Source organism: Mytilus californianus, unplaced genomic scaffold (genome assembly GCF_021869535.1).
Source record: "Mytilus californianus isolate M0D057914Y unplaced genomic scaffold, xbMytCali1.0.p SCAF_2, whole genome shotgun sequence".
NCBI lineage: Eukaryota > Metazoa > Mollusca > Bivalvia > Mytilida > Mytilidae > Mytilus > Mytilus californianus.
The window spans coordinates 14,044,556-14,061,601 of record NW_026262668.1 but is presented as its reverse complement, the minus strand read 5'-3'; the positions used below and the strand labels follow the sequence as shown (position 1 = coordinate 14,061,601).

General features: G+C 32.7%; 1 protein-coding gene across 2 annotated transcripts in view; it reads left to right on the top strand.

The window, feature by feature from the left end:
- Positions 1–7,867, top strand: part of LOC127729297 (angiotensin-converting enzyme-like) — a 52,470-nt gene extending 44,603 nt beyond the window's left edge. For both annotated transcript variants that reach the window (XM_052237037.1, XM_052237036.1), the window contains 8 exons: positions 836–1,068; positions 1,318–1,527; positions 2,285–2,570; positions 2,951–3,189; positions 3,995–4,139; positions 6,728–6,826; positions 7,113–7,235; positions 7,665–7,867. In XM_052237037.1, the coding sequence (XP_052092997.1) occupies positions 836–1,068; positions 1,318–1,527; positions 2,285–2,570; positions 2,951–3,189; positions 3,995–4,139; positions 6,728–6,826; positions 7,113–7,235; positions 7,665–7,851 (1,522 nt within the window). In that variant the 3' untranslated portion in view covers positions 7,852–7,867. The remainder of the gene's footprint in view (positions 1–835; positions 1,069–1,317; positions 1,528–2,284; positions 2,571–2,950; positions 3,190–3,994; positions 4,140–6,727; positions 6,827–7,112; positions 7,236–7,664) is intronic.
- Positions 7,868–17,046: the final 9,179 nt, after the last annotated feature.

Genomic DNA, 17,046 nt, shown 5'->3' with positions numbered 1-17,046 from the left:
TAAACCAAAACAAAACTAACTTTCTACAAAATTTGAAAGGAAATTTAACTGAAATCCACTCTAATATATTAATTTCATATTGTACTGGATACCTGACTTCATATTTATTTTCCTCTGTCACCTTATACATATTCCGACTTGAAATAATAGTTGCTGAAGTAAGCATTTCAATGATACTTCTGATAAGTTACGAAAGAAGAACAGTTTCTATATGTAGTTCTTTGAAGCACCAGAATACCAAATCCATCTTAAAACTAACAACTCTAAATTATCAAATTATCGACAGACGTTAGTGAGAAGTCAGTATTTTTTATAGCCTATTCATAAAATAAAAATTCAACAAACGTTTTTTTCTTCTTTTTTTTTTGAACTATTCAAAAAAAATTTCGAGATTCAGGTTACTTTAGCGCTGGACATATTCTATAAAAAAACATGTATATTGTTGAAGAGAGTCTGTTGCCATACAGACATTAGGAAATACAATGTCCCATTCAATATCCGTAAAGATATTACATCCTACAAACCGATAATTGTTAACTTGTTCTTCTGAATATGCAAGTAATATTTATCGCTACGTATAAAGCAACCAACAATCGATCATTCGTATTTCGTATCAGGGTCCAAGGAAAGGGGGAGGAAATAGTACATAATGATAAAAAAGCCGTCGAGCGTAGCCAGTCGAATTTTTTTAAAGATTTTTATCGATCCGTAAAAGAGGGGGCGTACGCCCTCTAAGCCACCACTGCTTTGATTAAACCATAAAGAATATCCCGGTATTAGAAAGGGTACATTTAACTTTTAGTTGCTAATTTCTAACTCTATTCAACTTTTTAAGGCAATTGACGAAAACTCGATCTAAACTTGAAAATATTTATGCTGCTGGTACCCTTCAAAAAGACGGCAAGGTTTATAACATGGAACCAGAACTTACAAAACTAATGCAAGAGGAAAGAGACCCAGATGTATTAAATTGGGCATGGAAAGGATGGCGGAACGAGACGGGCAAACAAATGAAGTCTTTATATGCAGAAATGGTCAAATTATTAAACTTGGGAGCAGAAGAAAATGGTAGGGATCAACATTCCCGCAATAGGAAATATCAAAAAGCAATAAAACAACTTCTAAAATAGAGGAAAATAGTGAAAATATTCTGGATTTCTGTGAGAAATGTATATATTTTTTTTACCAAAATACATTTATTTTCAAAATATACGTCTTTCGAGATAAGTCTTATACAGAAATGTACTCGCTTAAAAAAAATATAATAAACAAATAATAAGAAAGTCGAAAAAATATTATTTTTATTTTTTTTTTTAGAATATTCTGATTATGGTGACGCTTGGAGACAAGGTCAGTTTGATGATACACCTGAATTACTTCAAATGTGCGAGACATTATGGAAAGAAGTTTCACATCTGTACAAAAAGCTACATGCCTTTGTAAGAATGAGACTAAAAGATTACTACTCAAAGCACTTTCCAAGCTATAAGTTTCCAACTGACGGAACAATACCAGCACATCTACTTGGTAATAAGATGATATGTATATTGTTACTATGCATGCAAGTAAAATTCATCACGTTATTTTCCTTTCACAGATATATATATATATATATTTAAAGAGTTTTTATGAGCATATGAATATAATTTTAGTGTCATGTATTTATGTTAATAATGAGAATAGTTTTTCATTTACATTAGAAACAAAATATCACCGAAAGCATTTTCAGTGCCCTTTTCCCCTTGTACTCTCTTGATACCAGATTAGCTTTATACGTCCGCCTACAATAAGAGTGGGGCTTTACGTTTACTGTGCGTCTCAACGTTCGAAATTCAGTTTGTTCGATCATTATCTGGTCAAAGTATTTGGTCTAGGTCTAAAACTACCATGAAGGTGTAGTCACATCAAAATGAAACTTGATACTCATGTTCACTATTATGTAAACTTTTTTCATTTGTGCGCCAAGATTTTGAGCCCGATTTCACGGTTCACTGAACATAGAAATGTGATAGCATTTTTGGTTAAGGTAGTTAACCATGAAGCTGCGGTCACGTGAACTTATAATTAACTTTATACTCATGTCAATCATGATGTGAACTTTTTATATTCTTTTGAAATCCTGTCATGGCTACATTTTTACTATTTTTCATGAAGACAGTTTCATATGTCTAAAATGATGATTCCAACTACACTAACTGATGAACAGCTGATAGTTTAAGTTCCTAAAGATGTATAAATCAAACCGGGTATAAAAGAGTACTAATGAATTGCAATTTTTATACAGGAAATATGTGGGCACAAGAGTGGCAAGGCGTCTATGAAATTATCAAACCTTTCCCGGATGTATCAGAAACTGACGTCACGAAAGAAATGTCGAAACAAAACTATGATGTACATAAACTATTCACCATGGCGGAAAAATTTTACATGTCTCTTGGTTTGGATCCAATGACAAAAACCTTTTGGAAAAAGTCAATTTTGGTTCGACCTAAAAATAAAAAAATTCAGTGCCATGCTTCAGCAACCGATTTTTTTACTGACGAATCAGACGAACAAAATGATGACTTCAGGTAGTTATATATTAAAGTTTGGGAAATGATGTCGAAAAGAAAGTGTCGTCGACAAGACTTGTTGTCTTTAATGCTAAATATCTTTATTGAATGGGGGTGTTCTTAAAAGGCCACTGAATAGAATAAAAATAACACATTTCAATCGCTCGTTTGTGAATATAGCAATCATGAGCTCAAATATTCTTATTCATACTTTATCTGTAATTGGTATTCATGTTAATGCATGCAATATTTTTTAGCATCAAAGAACTCAAAAACGAATCTCGTTTAATGTTCGGAATGTGGTAAAATTTTCTTGTAAGGAAGTAGAGGTGAAACATTTTGAAAAATAAAATTTGATTTTATTGATTACCATAATCATTATTTTTCAATGTTGGTAGGATCAAAATGTGTACTGTGGTCGATTCTACATACTTTGAAACTATACATCATGAGATGGGCCATATACAGTACTTCATGGAATATAGGAACCAACCAGTCGTGTTCAGAGACGGTGCCAACCAAGCATTCCACGAGGCCATTGGTGATACCATATCATTATCTGTAAATACAAACAAACATCTAAAAGCTGTCGGACTCATTCCTAAAGATCATACAAACAATCTGGAGGAAGAAAAAAGTAAATGTTATGTATATCAAATATGGAGATGTGGTATGATTGCCAATTAGACAACTATACGTCAGAGTCCAAATGACGCGGATATAAGCAACTAACTACCATGGTACGGCCTACAATAATAAGTAAACCCATACTGTATACTATAATCAGCTAGTAAAGGTTCTGATATGAGAAAATTTGAAACCATTCAAACGAGAAAACAACCGGCCTGATTTATGACAAAACAATAGACGAAAAACAAATACGACAGACAGCAACAAACGACAACCACCTGAACTACATGCCCCTGGTTTGGGACAAGCACATATAGAATGTGCTCATTAGTAAGGGTGCGAATTAATCCTGGGTCTCATCCAACCCCATTCCTACATTTGCTGCGCTCCTTTTTTATTATGAAATAATTTTATTTTTTAATTGATACTTTTCTCCTTGCCTCAACATGACCATTATTTGCTGACGCGGCGTTAAACGCATACCAATTCATAAAATCAATTTAATGGGGTTCACAATACCCAAACATTTGGTTTATTTTCTTTCCGTTAAATATTTCGTTTTTTTTTCACTATATCATTCTTTCTCCGTTTTCTAATATCTACCTTTGAATCAAAACCTACAGATCGGTTATCGCAAAGAAGATTTCACAAACAAAAGCATTAATAAAAAGAAGACTAAAATTCTATACATTGAACAAAATTGCGGAACGTTAATTTTTACAACAGCGTGTATTTTTGTAGTTAAAAACAAGAAAGCAAGCTAACCGGTTCATTTCACAAGATTATGTACATGCACATTCTTCTTTTTTCAGAAAGGGATTTGAACATGCTAATGAAACAAGCATTGTTTAAGATAGCTTTCCTGCCTTATGGTTATCTGATCGATCTTTGGAGATTTCGGGTATTTGACGGTACGATTCATGAGGGTGATTACAATAAACAATGGTGGAAACTGAGGTAAGATCTCTGTTAATAATTTATATTAAATGTAATGGAATTTTTTTTTGTATTTCCATAAATTCAATATTTTGGGAAATACAAAACTATATACACAGGTAGGCTCAGTTTCTCCTTATGTTTTTTTCACACAAGTCCGTCAATCTTTACTAAATTTTACAGTAATACAGTTTTGTATGTTTTCATTCAGGTTGTAACATCATTAGTTCACATTTCGGAATAACTATCCGCATTATCAAATGCTAAAAGATGGGTAAAGAATGCAATTTTGAAAAAAATAGATAAATTTCGAGTATTTCTCAAAAACTGTTTTTTCTCCAAATCAATGAAGTAGAACGACATTCTCTTTCAAAACCGAAATTTTACATATATAGATATTGTCATTTGTCTTTCAGATACCAAATAATTCATTTTAGTAACGGATGTTCTTCGATGCAAATTTCTTTTTCATAAACATTTCAACATTTTGTAAACTGTTTCAATGTCATTCTCTTGAACAGCAATGCACAATCCTTTAATACATCTATCCCATCGAACTTGAAATAAAGGATACAACAGATACAATTAAGTATGCCTCATAACTTGACTTACATCTAGAAATTGACAATGAGGGTCGGTTGAAAACAAAACTTTACAACATAAAAGATGATTTCAGCTTCCAAAGTGTGAACTTTCCATTTCTATGTAGCAACATTCCAGCAGCGCCTGCATATGGAGAATATATCTCCCAGTTGATACGATATTCCAGGGCTTGTATTTCCTATCATGATTTCCTTGATAGAGGGTTGCTGCTCACAAGGAAGCTATTAAACCAAGAGTTCAAAGTGGTGAAGTTGAAATCATCCCTTCGTAAGTTTTACAGACGCCATCACGAGTTGGTTGACTGTTATGAAATATCCGTTTTACAGATGATAGCGGTTATGTTCCTAATGTCGTAACCAGTGTTTTTAATATATAATAAGATTGTACATGCATATAAGTACTATTTGACCTGATAAATATATGAAAGGGTAATGATTTCGCTGTGAAATATATGTATAGGTAGGGATTTCACAATTATTCAATATATGAATGGGGGTGTTTTTTTAAATCCCAGCTGCACAACTGTACCCAAAATCCCATGTTTGGAGAAAATCAAAAGGTTCTTTTTTAAATTTGATGTCCGTATTAATAGATTGTGCTTTCTGACAGCCTCTTTCGTATCTCTTAATGTTTTTAAGCTCGCCTGGCCCAAAGGGCCTAGTGATCTTTTCTCATCACTTGGCGTCCGTCGTCCGTCGTCGTCATCTGTTAACTTTTAAAAAAATCTTCTTCTCTGAAACTGTTTCGCCAAATTTAACCAAACTTGGCCACAATCATCATTTGGGTATCTAGTTTGAAAAATGTGTCCGGTGACCCCGCCTGCCAACCAAGATGGCCGACATGCCTAAAATAGAACATAGGGGTAAAATGCTAGCTTTGTCTGTTATTTTAAAAACCGTTATAAATAGAGAAAAAATTTACCGGAGCAGAAATGCTCAGAATGTTGAGCTCTACTAATTGTCCATAAACGTCAAAACTGTCAGACGACTTCTTGTAGGAGTTATTGCCCTCAAATGACAAATTTTAATATTTTTTTTTATTTTTGCCTACTATCTTGAAAACAATAATAGATAGAGAGAAACTTTAAATTGCAAAAATTATCAGCAAGACAAGTTCTTCAAATAAGTTTCAAATGGTCGAGAAATCGTCAGTCGACTCCTTATAGAGTTATTGCCCTTTGATGAAGATTTTTATCAATTTTTGCGTTTTTTGCCTTATATTCTAAAAATTATAATAGATAGATAGAAACCTTAATTAAGCATAAATAACCTGCAAGACAAGATCTACAATTAAGACAAATGGAGGCAATTTTCGGACGACTCCTTATTGGAGTTATTGCTCTTTAAAGACGATTTTTACCATTTTTTTTTTGGCGTTTTGTTTTATATGATAAATATTATATAAGATAAATAGACACTTTAAATCACAAAAATGACCAACAAGGCAAGATCTACTAACAAGTCAAATTTTGTCGATATAGTTAGTAGACTATCACTCTTTATAGGAGTGATTGCCCTAAAATGAGGATTTTTCACCCTCTTTTGTGTTTTGAGCAAAAACTAAAGAAGATAGAGAGAAACTAAACAGACTAAATGATCAGTAATACAAGATCAACATAACAGATGTTGGAGAGTGTTCTGTGTTGAATGTGCACGTAGACCAAGGTGAGCGACACAGGCTCTTTAGAGCCTCTAGTATATATATTTTGCAGTACCACTAACACTGTGTCACACCTTGTGATACATATTCATGATAATAGTCCCACAAGTACATAAACACAGCCATACTGTATGTTTTACTTTGATTCCACGGGTCTTTGTTTTTGAATAAGAGACAACTTCCAACCTAAAGCTTTGCTCTACACATACAGTTATATATCTTTTTCTTTTTTGTGTCGTTGAGGTACTGTCTCATTGACGCGCAACTTTCGTCTCCTTGTTATATGTTGAAAATGATTTCATTTTGCTGAACGATATTTTATATACAGTGTTTTATAATAATTGTAGGTTAGAATACCAAGGATTGTCTTCCCCTGTTGTAAGAACAAGCGAAGATTTTGATCCGGGAGCAAAATTCCACATACCATCCAACTCGCCGTATATATGGTATGTTATTTGTTGTTTAAAAATAAACCATGCAAATTCAGTCTTTCTTTCTATCATTTTTTTATATTATATGCAAGATACTGACCTGACGGTTTGAGAAGACATGTTATCCCCTGTCGTTTACTCGAGTCGGTCAGGCTTTGCAGATTGGTTGAAACATTTTTAAAGCTACATTTTTTTGGAAAATATGTAATCTGTAGAAACTGTTTCAATAGCATATAGCATATGAAGAAAACATGTTACTTTCAATATTAATGTAATTTCATTAATATTTCTTATATTTTAGTTACTTCGTCAGTTTTATAGTACAGTTTCAATTCTATGAATCCCTTTGTAAGGCGAGCGGGCATACAGGTCCATTGCATACCTGTGATTACTATCGGTCTAAAGGAGCAGGTGATAAATTAAGGTAAATGTATATGATTATGTATAGTTTTCCCATGTTTTGTTCTCAAATACTTACAATTTATGAATTCATGTATTCCATAAACATAGATAATCTAGCTTAAACATTTAGACATATTAATATAGAATATACGTTTTTTTAATGTCAGCTTCTTGAGAAAGAAAGATAGAAAAACGTATGTAAAACTATGAATTTTAAATCGATTTTTGAAAGAAATGAACGGAAACTGAATAAAACTTGCATCAGGAATAACAAATTACCTGCCAAAATAAAACACAACGAAGCTACAAATTAAAAAAACTCAGAAAAAAAGTTATCTTTGTAAGGTTTTTGAACTTTTCACAAAGTAAAAAGTACCAGCTTTCCCTTTAAACATTGGAATTCCATTTCATGTGTCTTATAAGTATTTCATTATTTTGTAAATCTTTTCAGATCATTTCTGCAGTTGGGGCACAGTAAACCTTGGCGTGAAGCAATGAAAGTTCTGACTGGCACCATGGATATTAAAGCCGATGCTATAACAGAATATTTCAGCCCATTGACAGAATGGTTGGATAAAGAATTACAAGAAAAAAGTCAAACTGTTGGATGGGAAGGCGCCAAAATTAATTTTGAATAAATATATTTATAGTGTCTATGGTCGCACAGTTTAGAACGTAACACAAGAATTCTACAGTCGTAGTAATTACTTAAATTCCTTTGTCCACATTGTAAACTTGGCTATGCAGAGTTGTTCGTTTAGAATCCGAGAACATTTTACATTTTTTTGGGGTACTGAATGAGATAATTTCCCCCGTAATTTGGCGAACCCTGAAGAGTCCTTTGCAATACGACATCTCGCAGTGAAAGCCCAATTTTAACGCTACGAAATTGTCTCGAAATTCAGTTTTTTAGATATTGTATAACCATATAGTTTAAACATCTTTGTTTTATGATCCTCTGCACTTTAAAAAATGCATAAATTATTGTATGAAAAAAATCAATATGTCCAATATCATGGTATCATGGTGGTTATACTATTTCCTTAAGGCACCAAGGTTCCACCAAGATATGAAATGACCTTATCAAAACATCAAATTCCAAATTTCAACAGTATTTGGTAAAAAATTCAAGATGACAGGCTTATCATTTTGTTCGTCAGTTTACAAAAGACTCATATGTGACGCTTGAATAAAAAAAGTTAAAAGGCTTAATAAAGCACGAAATTGAAGATCATTTAGGAACTATTTCCGAAATGGTTTGCCAAATACAGCTAAGGTAATCTTAACATGGGGTAGAAAATCCTTAATACTAGTATTTCGAACAATTCAAAGTTTAATAAACAGTTAATTTATAAATGACCATATCAATCATAATTTATTTCAACACAGAAGTGCTGACTGATCGGCTGGCTGAAAGATTTCCAGCCTTAGTATTTATATATATGTAAGGTTTAACGATTTAAAGTAAGTGTCATTTAAATCTTGCCAATATCAAAGCACTGACAACTAACCAGATAGTACCCTAGACGATGGAAACTCAACAAACTGAGGTACCGACCTACTAGTAGTTATATATATCAGTATATCACTGAGAAAAAAAATAAATTAGGAGGAAATATAATTAGACTTCCTTTGCCCGCTCGTCTTGTAATAGTATTAAAACAAATGTTTAGAAAGGAAAGTACATGAAAAATATTCGCGACAAGAGCATCAATGCTGAAAGAAACCTAAATGTATCCGCCATGTCTTTTTGTATAAATCGTTGTCAAAGGGAGTTACAACATTAGCTTGACCATAATTCCTTTCTACGAAATACTGTTAACATTAATCCCTTCAATGGAAATATTACTAACAAATTCTAAATGAATTGCTATAGACACTTGTCTTGTCTCTCTGTAAAATGATTTTTTTGTAACTTCTGGGTACTACCGAAATTAAAAGACCGGCTACATATCTTGATCTTCCTCTTTATTAACACGGATGGACGACGACTGACAAGATTTCAACTTTACAATTGTCAACTTTTCGGAAGAAGTATACCCTTTATCCCATCTTATGGTGTATACAAATACACCACAAGAACTACTCCGACTGAATCGACATTTTATAAGTATTACGGTCAACAACAATAATTGGTTGATACGATGTGTTTGTGTCTCGACATAATTTAACGGTCATGGATCTTTAAATAACAGAATATTCGTCTGATCTGTAGATTTGATGATTTTGTCATAATCTCGACTGATTGTTGATTTGCATGACAGGTGATGCATGCATAGTAGAGGACGTTTATGCTGAAGATACACATGGCATCGCTCCTTTTAATAGATTATGAGATTTGAACATCGGTAAACTACTGTTGCCTTAAATCTAATGATTGATATATATGGCTTTGACCTAGCTTTCAGTAACTGTGATAGGTACTGTTTGTCTTTATTCTTTATGTTAGTTGTGTTGTGTGCTTCTTGTCAATATAATGAGTCAAGTTATTTCCAACTGTGTAACACCCCTGTCCCAGGTTAAGGGAGGGTTCAGCGATCAAAACATGTTTAACCCTGCCAAATTCCTTCTGTGCTTGTCTTCATTCAGTTAATCAGTGGTTGTAGTTTGTTGCTGTCTGGTTTTTTTGTTGTGTTTTTTTCGTTTATTGTTTTGTCATAAATCTTCTCGTTTGAATTTGTTTCACATTTTGTGATGTCGGGGTCTTTTATGGTTAACTATACATTATAGATTATTCTCATTGTTAAATGCCTTACGATGACTTATAGTTTCTAATATGCACGCCATTTACACTCTGGTGGGTAGTTGGCTCATTTGTAATCATACCACATGTCCTTAGTTTATATTCTAAAATTTTAGTGGTCTTTTAGAATATAAATAACCAAAGTTCCCCACCTTTTATGATGATATTTATACAGTTGACTTCTCCACTTTTTACAAAAATACTTACCATTCTAGTTTTGATAGATAGTCTATCTTTGATTCACAGAAAAAAAATAGCCAACTTAGTTAGAAATTTCTTGTTTCTTATTCTAGGGAGGGACAACTCGAACGTTGTTAAAACACGGATTCCAACAAATTATTTTCTGATAGTGGCAGCATCAAGATGTTTTATTTTTGGATTGTTAAATAAAGGCAACAGTAGTATACCGCTATTCGAAATTCATAAATCGATTGAGAAAAAAAAACCAATCCGGGTTACAAACTAAAACTGAGGGAAACACATCAAATATAAGAGGAGAACAACGACACAACAGAAACACAACACTGAAATGCAACAGACACAGAAACGAACTATAATATAACAATGGCCATTTTCCTGACTTGGTCACTAACAATAATTGGTTGATACGATGTGTTTGTGTCTCCACATAATTTAACGGTCATGGATCTGTAAATAACTGAATAGTAGTCTGATCTGTAGATTTGATGATTTTGTCATATTCTCGACTGATTGTTGATTTGCATGACAGGTGATGCATACATAGTAGAGGGCGTTTATGCTGAAGATACACTTGGCATCACTCCTTTTGAGTTCATGTGATAACATCAAGTTTTGATATTTGCCCTGATTTTGATTCGTTTAATAGATTATGAGATTTGAACATCGGTAAACTACTGTTGCCTTAAATCTAATGATTGATATATATGGCTTTGACCTAGCTTTCAGTAACAGTGATAGGTACTGTTTGTCTTTATTCTTTATGTTAGTTGTGTTGTGTGCTTCTTGTCAATATAATGAGTCAAGTTATTTCCAACTGTGTAACACCCCTGTCCCAGGTTAAGGGAGGGTTCAGCGATCAAAACATGTTTAACCCTGCCAAATTCCTTCTGTGCTTGTCTTCATTCAGTTAATCAGTGGTTGTAGTTTGTTGCTGTCTGGTTTTTTTGTTTTTTATTTTTCGTTTATTGTTTTGTCATAAATCTTCTCGTTTGAATTTGTTTCACATTTTGTGATGTCGGGGTCTTTTATGGTTAACTATACATTATAGATTATTCTCATTGTTAAATGCCTTACGATGACTTATAGTTTCTAATATGCACGCCATTTACACTCTGGTGGGTAGTTGGCTCATTTGTAATCATACCACATGTCCTTAGTTTATATTCTAAAATTTTAGTGGTCTTTTAGAATATAAATAACCAAAGTTCCCCTCCTTTTATGATGATATTTATACAGTTGACTTCTCCACTTTTTACAAAAATACTTACCATTCTAGTTTTGATAGATAGTCTATCTTTGATTCACAGAAAAAGAATAGCCAACTTAATTAGAAATTTCTTGTTTCTTATTCTAGGGAGGGACAACTCGAACGTTGTTAAAACACGGATTCCAACAAATTATTTTCTGATAGTGGCAGCATCAAGATGTTTTATTTTTGGATTGTTAAATAAAGGCAACAGTAGTATACCGCTATTCGAAATTCATAAATCGATTGAGAAAAAAAAACCAATCCGGGTTACAAACTAAAACTGAGGGAAACACATCAAATATAAGAGGAGAACAACGACACAACAGAAACACAACACTGAAATGCAACACACACAGAAACGAACTATAATATAACAATGGCCATTTTCCTGACTTGGTACAGGACATTTTAAGAAAAAACGGTGGGTTGAACCTGGTTTTGTGGCTAGCCAAACCTCCCGCTTTTATGGCAATGTTAAATATAACATTAAAATGACAACATTACATGACAGGACTACAATACAAATAAATGGGAGAACATATAGGACAGAGAAACATACGAATAATAGCTAACAAAAGGTACCAGGTTAAAAGGTTTTTGAAAGTTAGATTTGGTGACAACTCTTTGAAATTGAAAAATTCCTTGGTTCGTCCCTGAATACAGTCAGGCCTATTACTCTAACATTTACTTGCACATATAAATCATGTGAACGTCGTTTTAAAACTAAACTTAACGGAAAAAAAGATACTCTAAATTCCTATCGTAAACTGCCTATGGAGTACGCATATATCCCAATTGATACTATATTCAAGTCGTTGTATTTCTTATCAGGATTTCCTTGATAGAGGGTTGTCTTTACAGCGATGCTAATAAAACTCTGACACCTCTGACGTACTAAATGAAAAGCCTGGTATCTGATGTTTTGTCCCATAACTTGATGAATGTTGTTGTTTATGAAAGATATGTCTCTGAGGGTATCAACCGGCCTGCAGTCAATATATCAATAAAATAATCTAGAAGCTATTACGATTATATACAAAAATGATCATAATGATAATAATTGTCATTTGAGAGCAATAATTATAGTTAATGTCTGTAATATGACTTTCATCAAATGTGTACTCTTTATTAGAGTTGAGGAAATCAATTTAATGTAAATAATATATTATTTTTTTTTATTTTTACTTTGAAGTTTTATATTGAAGTAAGAAGTCAATTCACAAAGGATAACATGATAATATGAGAAAATAAATTCCAAGGACAAATCATTAACATTAGATCAAAGTGAAATAATAAATTACTGTTTTCTTCGGTGTCTGAATCACATGATTTATCTAGACATAACGGTGCTCGCAATATTCGTAACACTTACTCATTATTTGTAGATCCTATTTTGATTGTATATCGATTTTCTCTCTACGGTTTCTCTGTACCTATTGTGTGCAAGAAAGTATCCAATAAAAGTCCAATCCAATAGAAGGCAAAAACTATAATAAACACATTATTTACAGTTGTTGTTGTATGTCTCATTAGTTTATCTTACCTTCATATGCTAGTTGTGTACTGGTTTTGTCCACATATTGCAATAATGTTTGAATTAGTCAAAAACTGTCATTTAACTACAGACAATCGTGCTTAGTCAGCAATTCTAACAAGTATTAACAGGTTACAAAACTGAATTTTTCGAAATACTAAGAATTTTCTACCCTTGGAATAGATTACCTTAGCTGTATTTGGCAAAACTTTTATGAACTTTGGGTCCTCAATGCTCTTCAACTTCGTACTTCATTTGGTCTTTTAAACTTTTTTTATTCGAGCGTCACTGATGAGTCTTTTGTAGACTAAACGCGCGTCTGGCGTACAAAATTCCAATCCTGGTATCTATGATGAGTTTATTATAAGGATTCAATTGGTTGTCCAATATCATTAAAATGCTTGAAGTTTTGAATGACAGAATATTTTCTGAGGTTTGTTACAACAAACAGTCAGTATTCCTATGAGTACTTATTGAGCACCCCCACAGGTCAACTTGTTTGTGCATTCATATGAAGTAGTTTCATACAGAATCTTCTCACGACATGGACAAAAACCAAGGTCCTTTAATTTTCAAATATATTGATGATGTGCTGTCACGCAATAATTATCATACTAGTATATCCCAGTGAACTTGAGATTAAGGACATTGCTGAAATAAGAAGGTCTGCTTCATGTCTTCGTCTTACCTTGATATTGACACAGAAGGACGACTTCAACCTAGAATGTATGACAAACGTGATGATTGTTAACTTGTCATTTCCTTGCAATAACATACCCTCTGCCTAATCGCATGACTTTTTCATATCTCTATACGTAACGCACGTGGATGCTGTTCACACTTTACAGACTTGATTAACATGGGTGTGCTTCTTACACAAAAATTGCTGCAATTGTTGTATAAGGAAAAACAACTGAAATCAACACTACACAAGTTTAACGATCATCATCACGAACAACTTTTGACTAAATTCATATTGGCAGTTATGTAGATCCTGTAGATTCTGTATTACTTATTATAATTGTAGTTACAAATTCCTGCCTACCTATATCAGACTTCGTGATATAAGGTAATAACGTTAAATTTTATTAAAACATCCTCACGTTCAAGCAATCACTCGCATGAAGAATCAATAAATTGTTAAAGTTATAATGTAATATTGTGTAGATCTCACATATTGCTGAACTTTTTTCTGATTATCTGTAAGTAATTACGATTATATGCAAAAATGATCCAATTGGTTAAATAATTGTCATTTGAGGGCAATAAACCCTGTAACAAATAACGCGGTGACTTTTGAAATATAGACACTTTTGCAGATCTTGTTTTACGGATCATTTTTGTCTGGCGTTTTTAGTTTGTCTTTCTTTTAAGATTATAGGAAACAATGCTAAAAGTTGCAATTGTCAACAAAGGACAATAACTCCTCCAAATAGTCAATTGAAGGTTTTAGTAATATTTGTCATTTTAGTAGACCCTGTATTGCTTGTCATTTTTGCTGTTATATTTTATTTCTACCTATCATAATTTTCAAGATAATATTAAATAATCCTAAAATTAGTCATATTGGTTTTATTTAAGGGTAATAACTCTTTGAAGAAGACCTTAGATTACATTTTGGCATGTATTGAAATATTGTGCTGTTGATAGTGTTTGATGTCTAGATTGATAAAACCCCACAATTGGTCAAAATAGTCATTTAAGGATAAGCCCTAAAAATTCTATTACAAATCAATTGATGAGTTACTGTTGTTATATTGACATTTATATATGCATTGCTTGTCATGAGACAACGATTGACAGTCAAGTGATGCCAATACGTCATTTCTGGAATCATGTCATTCACCGGAAAAAATCGTCAATTTCGCACGCCTTTATGACGTCATTTACCAGATAGAAGGCGCGCCTGTATCCCTGCTCTATTAAAAGTTTCCAGCACTTTCATAATCCAATCTCCCATACAGAAAGAGTTGTCGTCCTTTCCTCCTCAATCAAGATTGAGGAGAAAGGACGACAACTCTGTCTGTATGAGATTGTTCATAATCGTCATTCAGTGTAGGGTAGTATGGAAATAATTTATGTTCCGTAAGTACGTAATCTTGATTCCCATACGACTGAGGGAGGGTGATCATCTTATTAGATTATAAATTCCCAAATATTTTGTGCAGAATAAAATCAAATTTTTCACCCGTTTGCTCAACATGTGTTGGAAGTGACGATGCCTACATTTTTGTCACGTGGTGATGGAAGTCACATGACAGATTCAACTAAAAACCGTATCCCGGAACTGCCGTTATGCACATAAAATATTAAAAAGTCACGTTTCTTTCTAACTATTAAAAACACAGTATTTTAATCAAATGACTATGGTGTATTAAAAGGTGAGGTCATTTTCATTTGCATAGAAGAACTTAAATCAATTCTCACAGGTGAAAAAAATTAAGGCATTTTTATTGTATAAAAAACTATTTTATCCTTTGATGGCTTCCATTTTCATTTATTCGTGTTTGTTCTTCTGGAAAACCGATAACATTTATTTTTTCTCGTTTGATATCAATTGTTTTAAATGTTTACCTGTTTGACTATGTTGTATTTCTTGACTATCTAGGATGTTTGTGATAGAATGAAAATTGCAATGTAAATCAGTAATATACCAACAACAGTTGGAAAAAAATAGAATCCCAATGGGCAATATCCAAATCAACAATTTCTAAATTTAGAAACAAACACAGACATAAAATAGTGCAGCAATTTCCGCATTTTTGAATTGCTTTGAGTGGAGAACTTTGATTCCTAGGTTTAAATCTTACTCTAACTTTAACTTTCGGACAATAAACACAATCAAAGTACTGAATTACTGAACATCGGATGACCGCAAGTTCTTGTGAATGGTCACAAGCACTTGTCTCAGAAAAGAATTCACATCTGTATACCTGAAAGTGAGGTTAATGTACATAGATATATTTTTTTCTGAGACAAGTTCGTGCGTGGATAATGAATAAATGACAGGGAAATCAACGTCACCGTAATAACTATTATATTGTAGTGATACAAATCAGTATACTCTGGTTTTGTTGTTATATATTATATTAATGTTTGTATATAACAGTTACATGTATAAAATATAATTTTCATCCATTTGTATATCATTCTATTTTACTATTCTAATAATAGTGCAGTGCAAGTGCATGGTGGACACTCTTCTGTAATAATATGATTTTTCTAAAAAATTGGATTTGAGCAGGCATTCATATTTTCCCGCAAAACGTTCTTGAGATATTCTTCCGCATGCGTTAACACAATTTTTCTGTACGTGTGCATAGATATTATCAATGTTTTTTTACTTATATATATATTTCTAATGACAAAACATTTTCATATCATTAATTTATGTTTTAAACAAAAATATTTTACGAGTATTCATTTAAGACATGAATTCATAACAAGCGATAAGGAATGTTATTTTGAACTCGATAATGTCCGCGTATTTATAGATCGGTTACCAGTCAGACATGAAAGTTACGCCACGGTAAGTAGAAATCTCGTCGGCAACAATACATTGGAATGCCCTCACGGTCATCGTGATGTAAAAATCGTTGTACTTATTTTTTGGTTTGTAGTGGTTTCCCGCTGATATGTATACAAGGTTCATAGAAAGCACTCTGGACCACTTTCATGGATTAGGGCTATCTATTGTACTTCAGAAGCAAGATGCATGAGCAATTTCAAATTTACTCCTTTGAGTTATCATAATCATTCTCTTCGAAGCATTGTTTTTCAGGGTACAATATAGGTAGATATGAATATTGTAAATTCCTGAATGTTTGTTTGTCTTTAATATTGCGATTACTGGACAATGGACAGAAATACGAGCTATTTCAAAAATTATAGCATGCAAGTAATGTTATTATAATTTAAAATACTACTACGTGTTTTTGGTTTTTTTTTTCACAAAACCTAGCTATCCCGTCTATTTTTTCGCAATAACAATAACTTTGCAAACATTTCTAAATTTCCAGTACAACACAAATATAACAAGAAAAATATCTTTTTGGTAAAATATTAACAAAAATTTCAGAAAAGCAATCATTGCATGATAAGAGAAA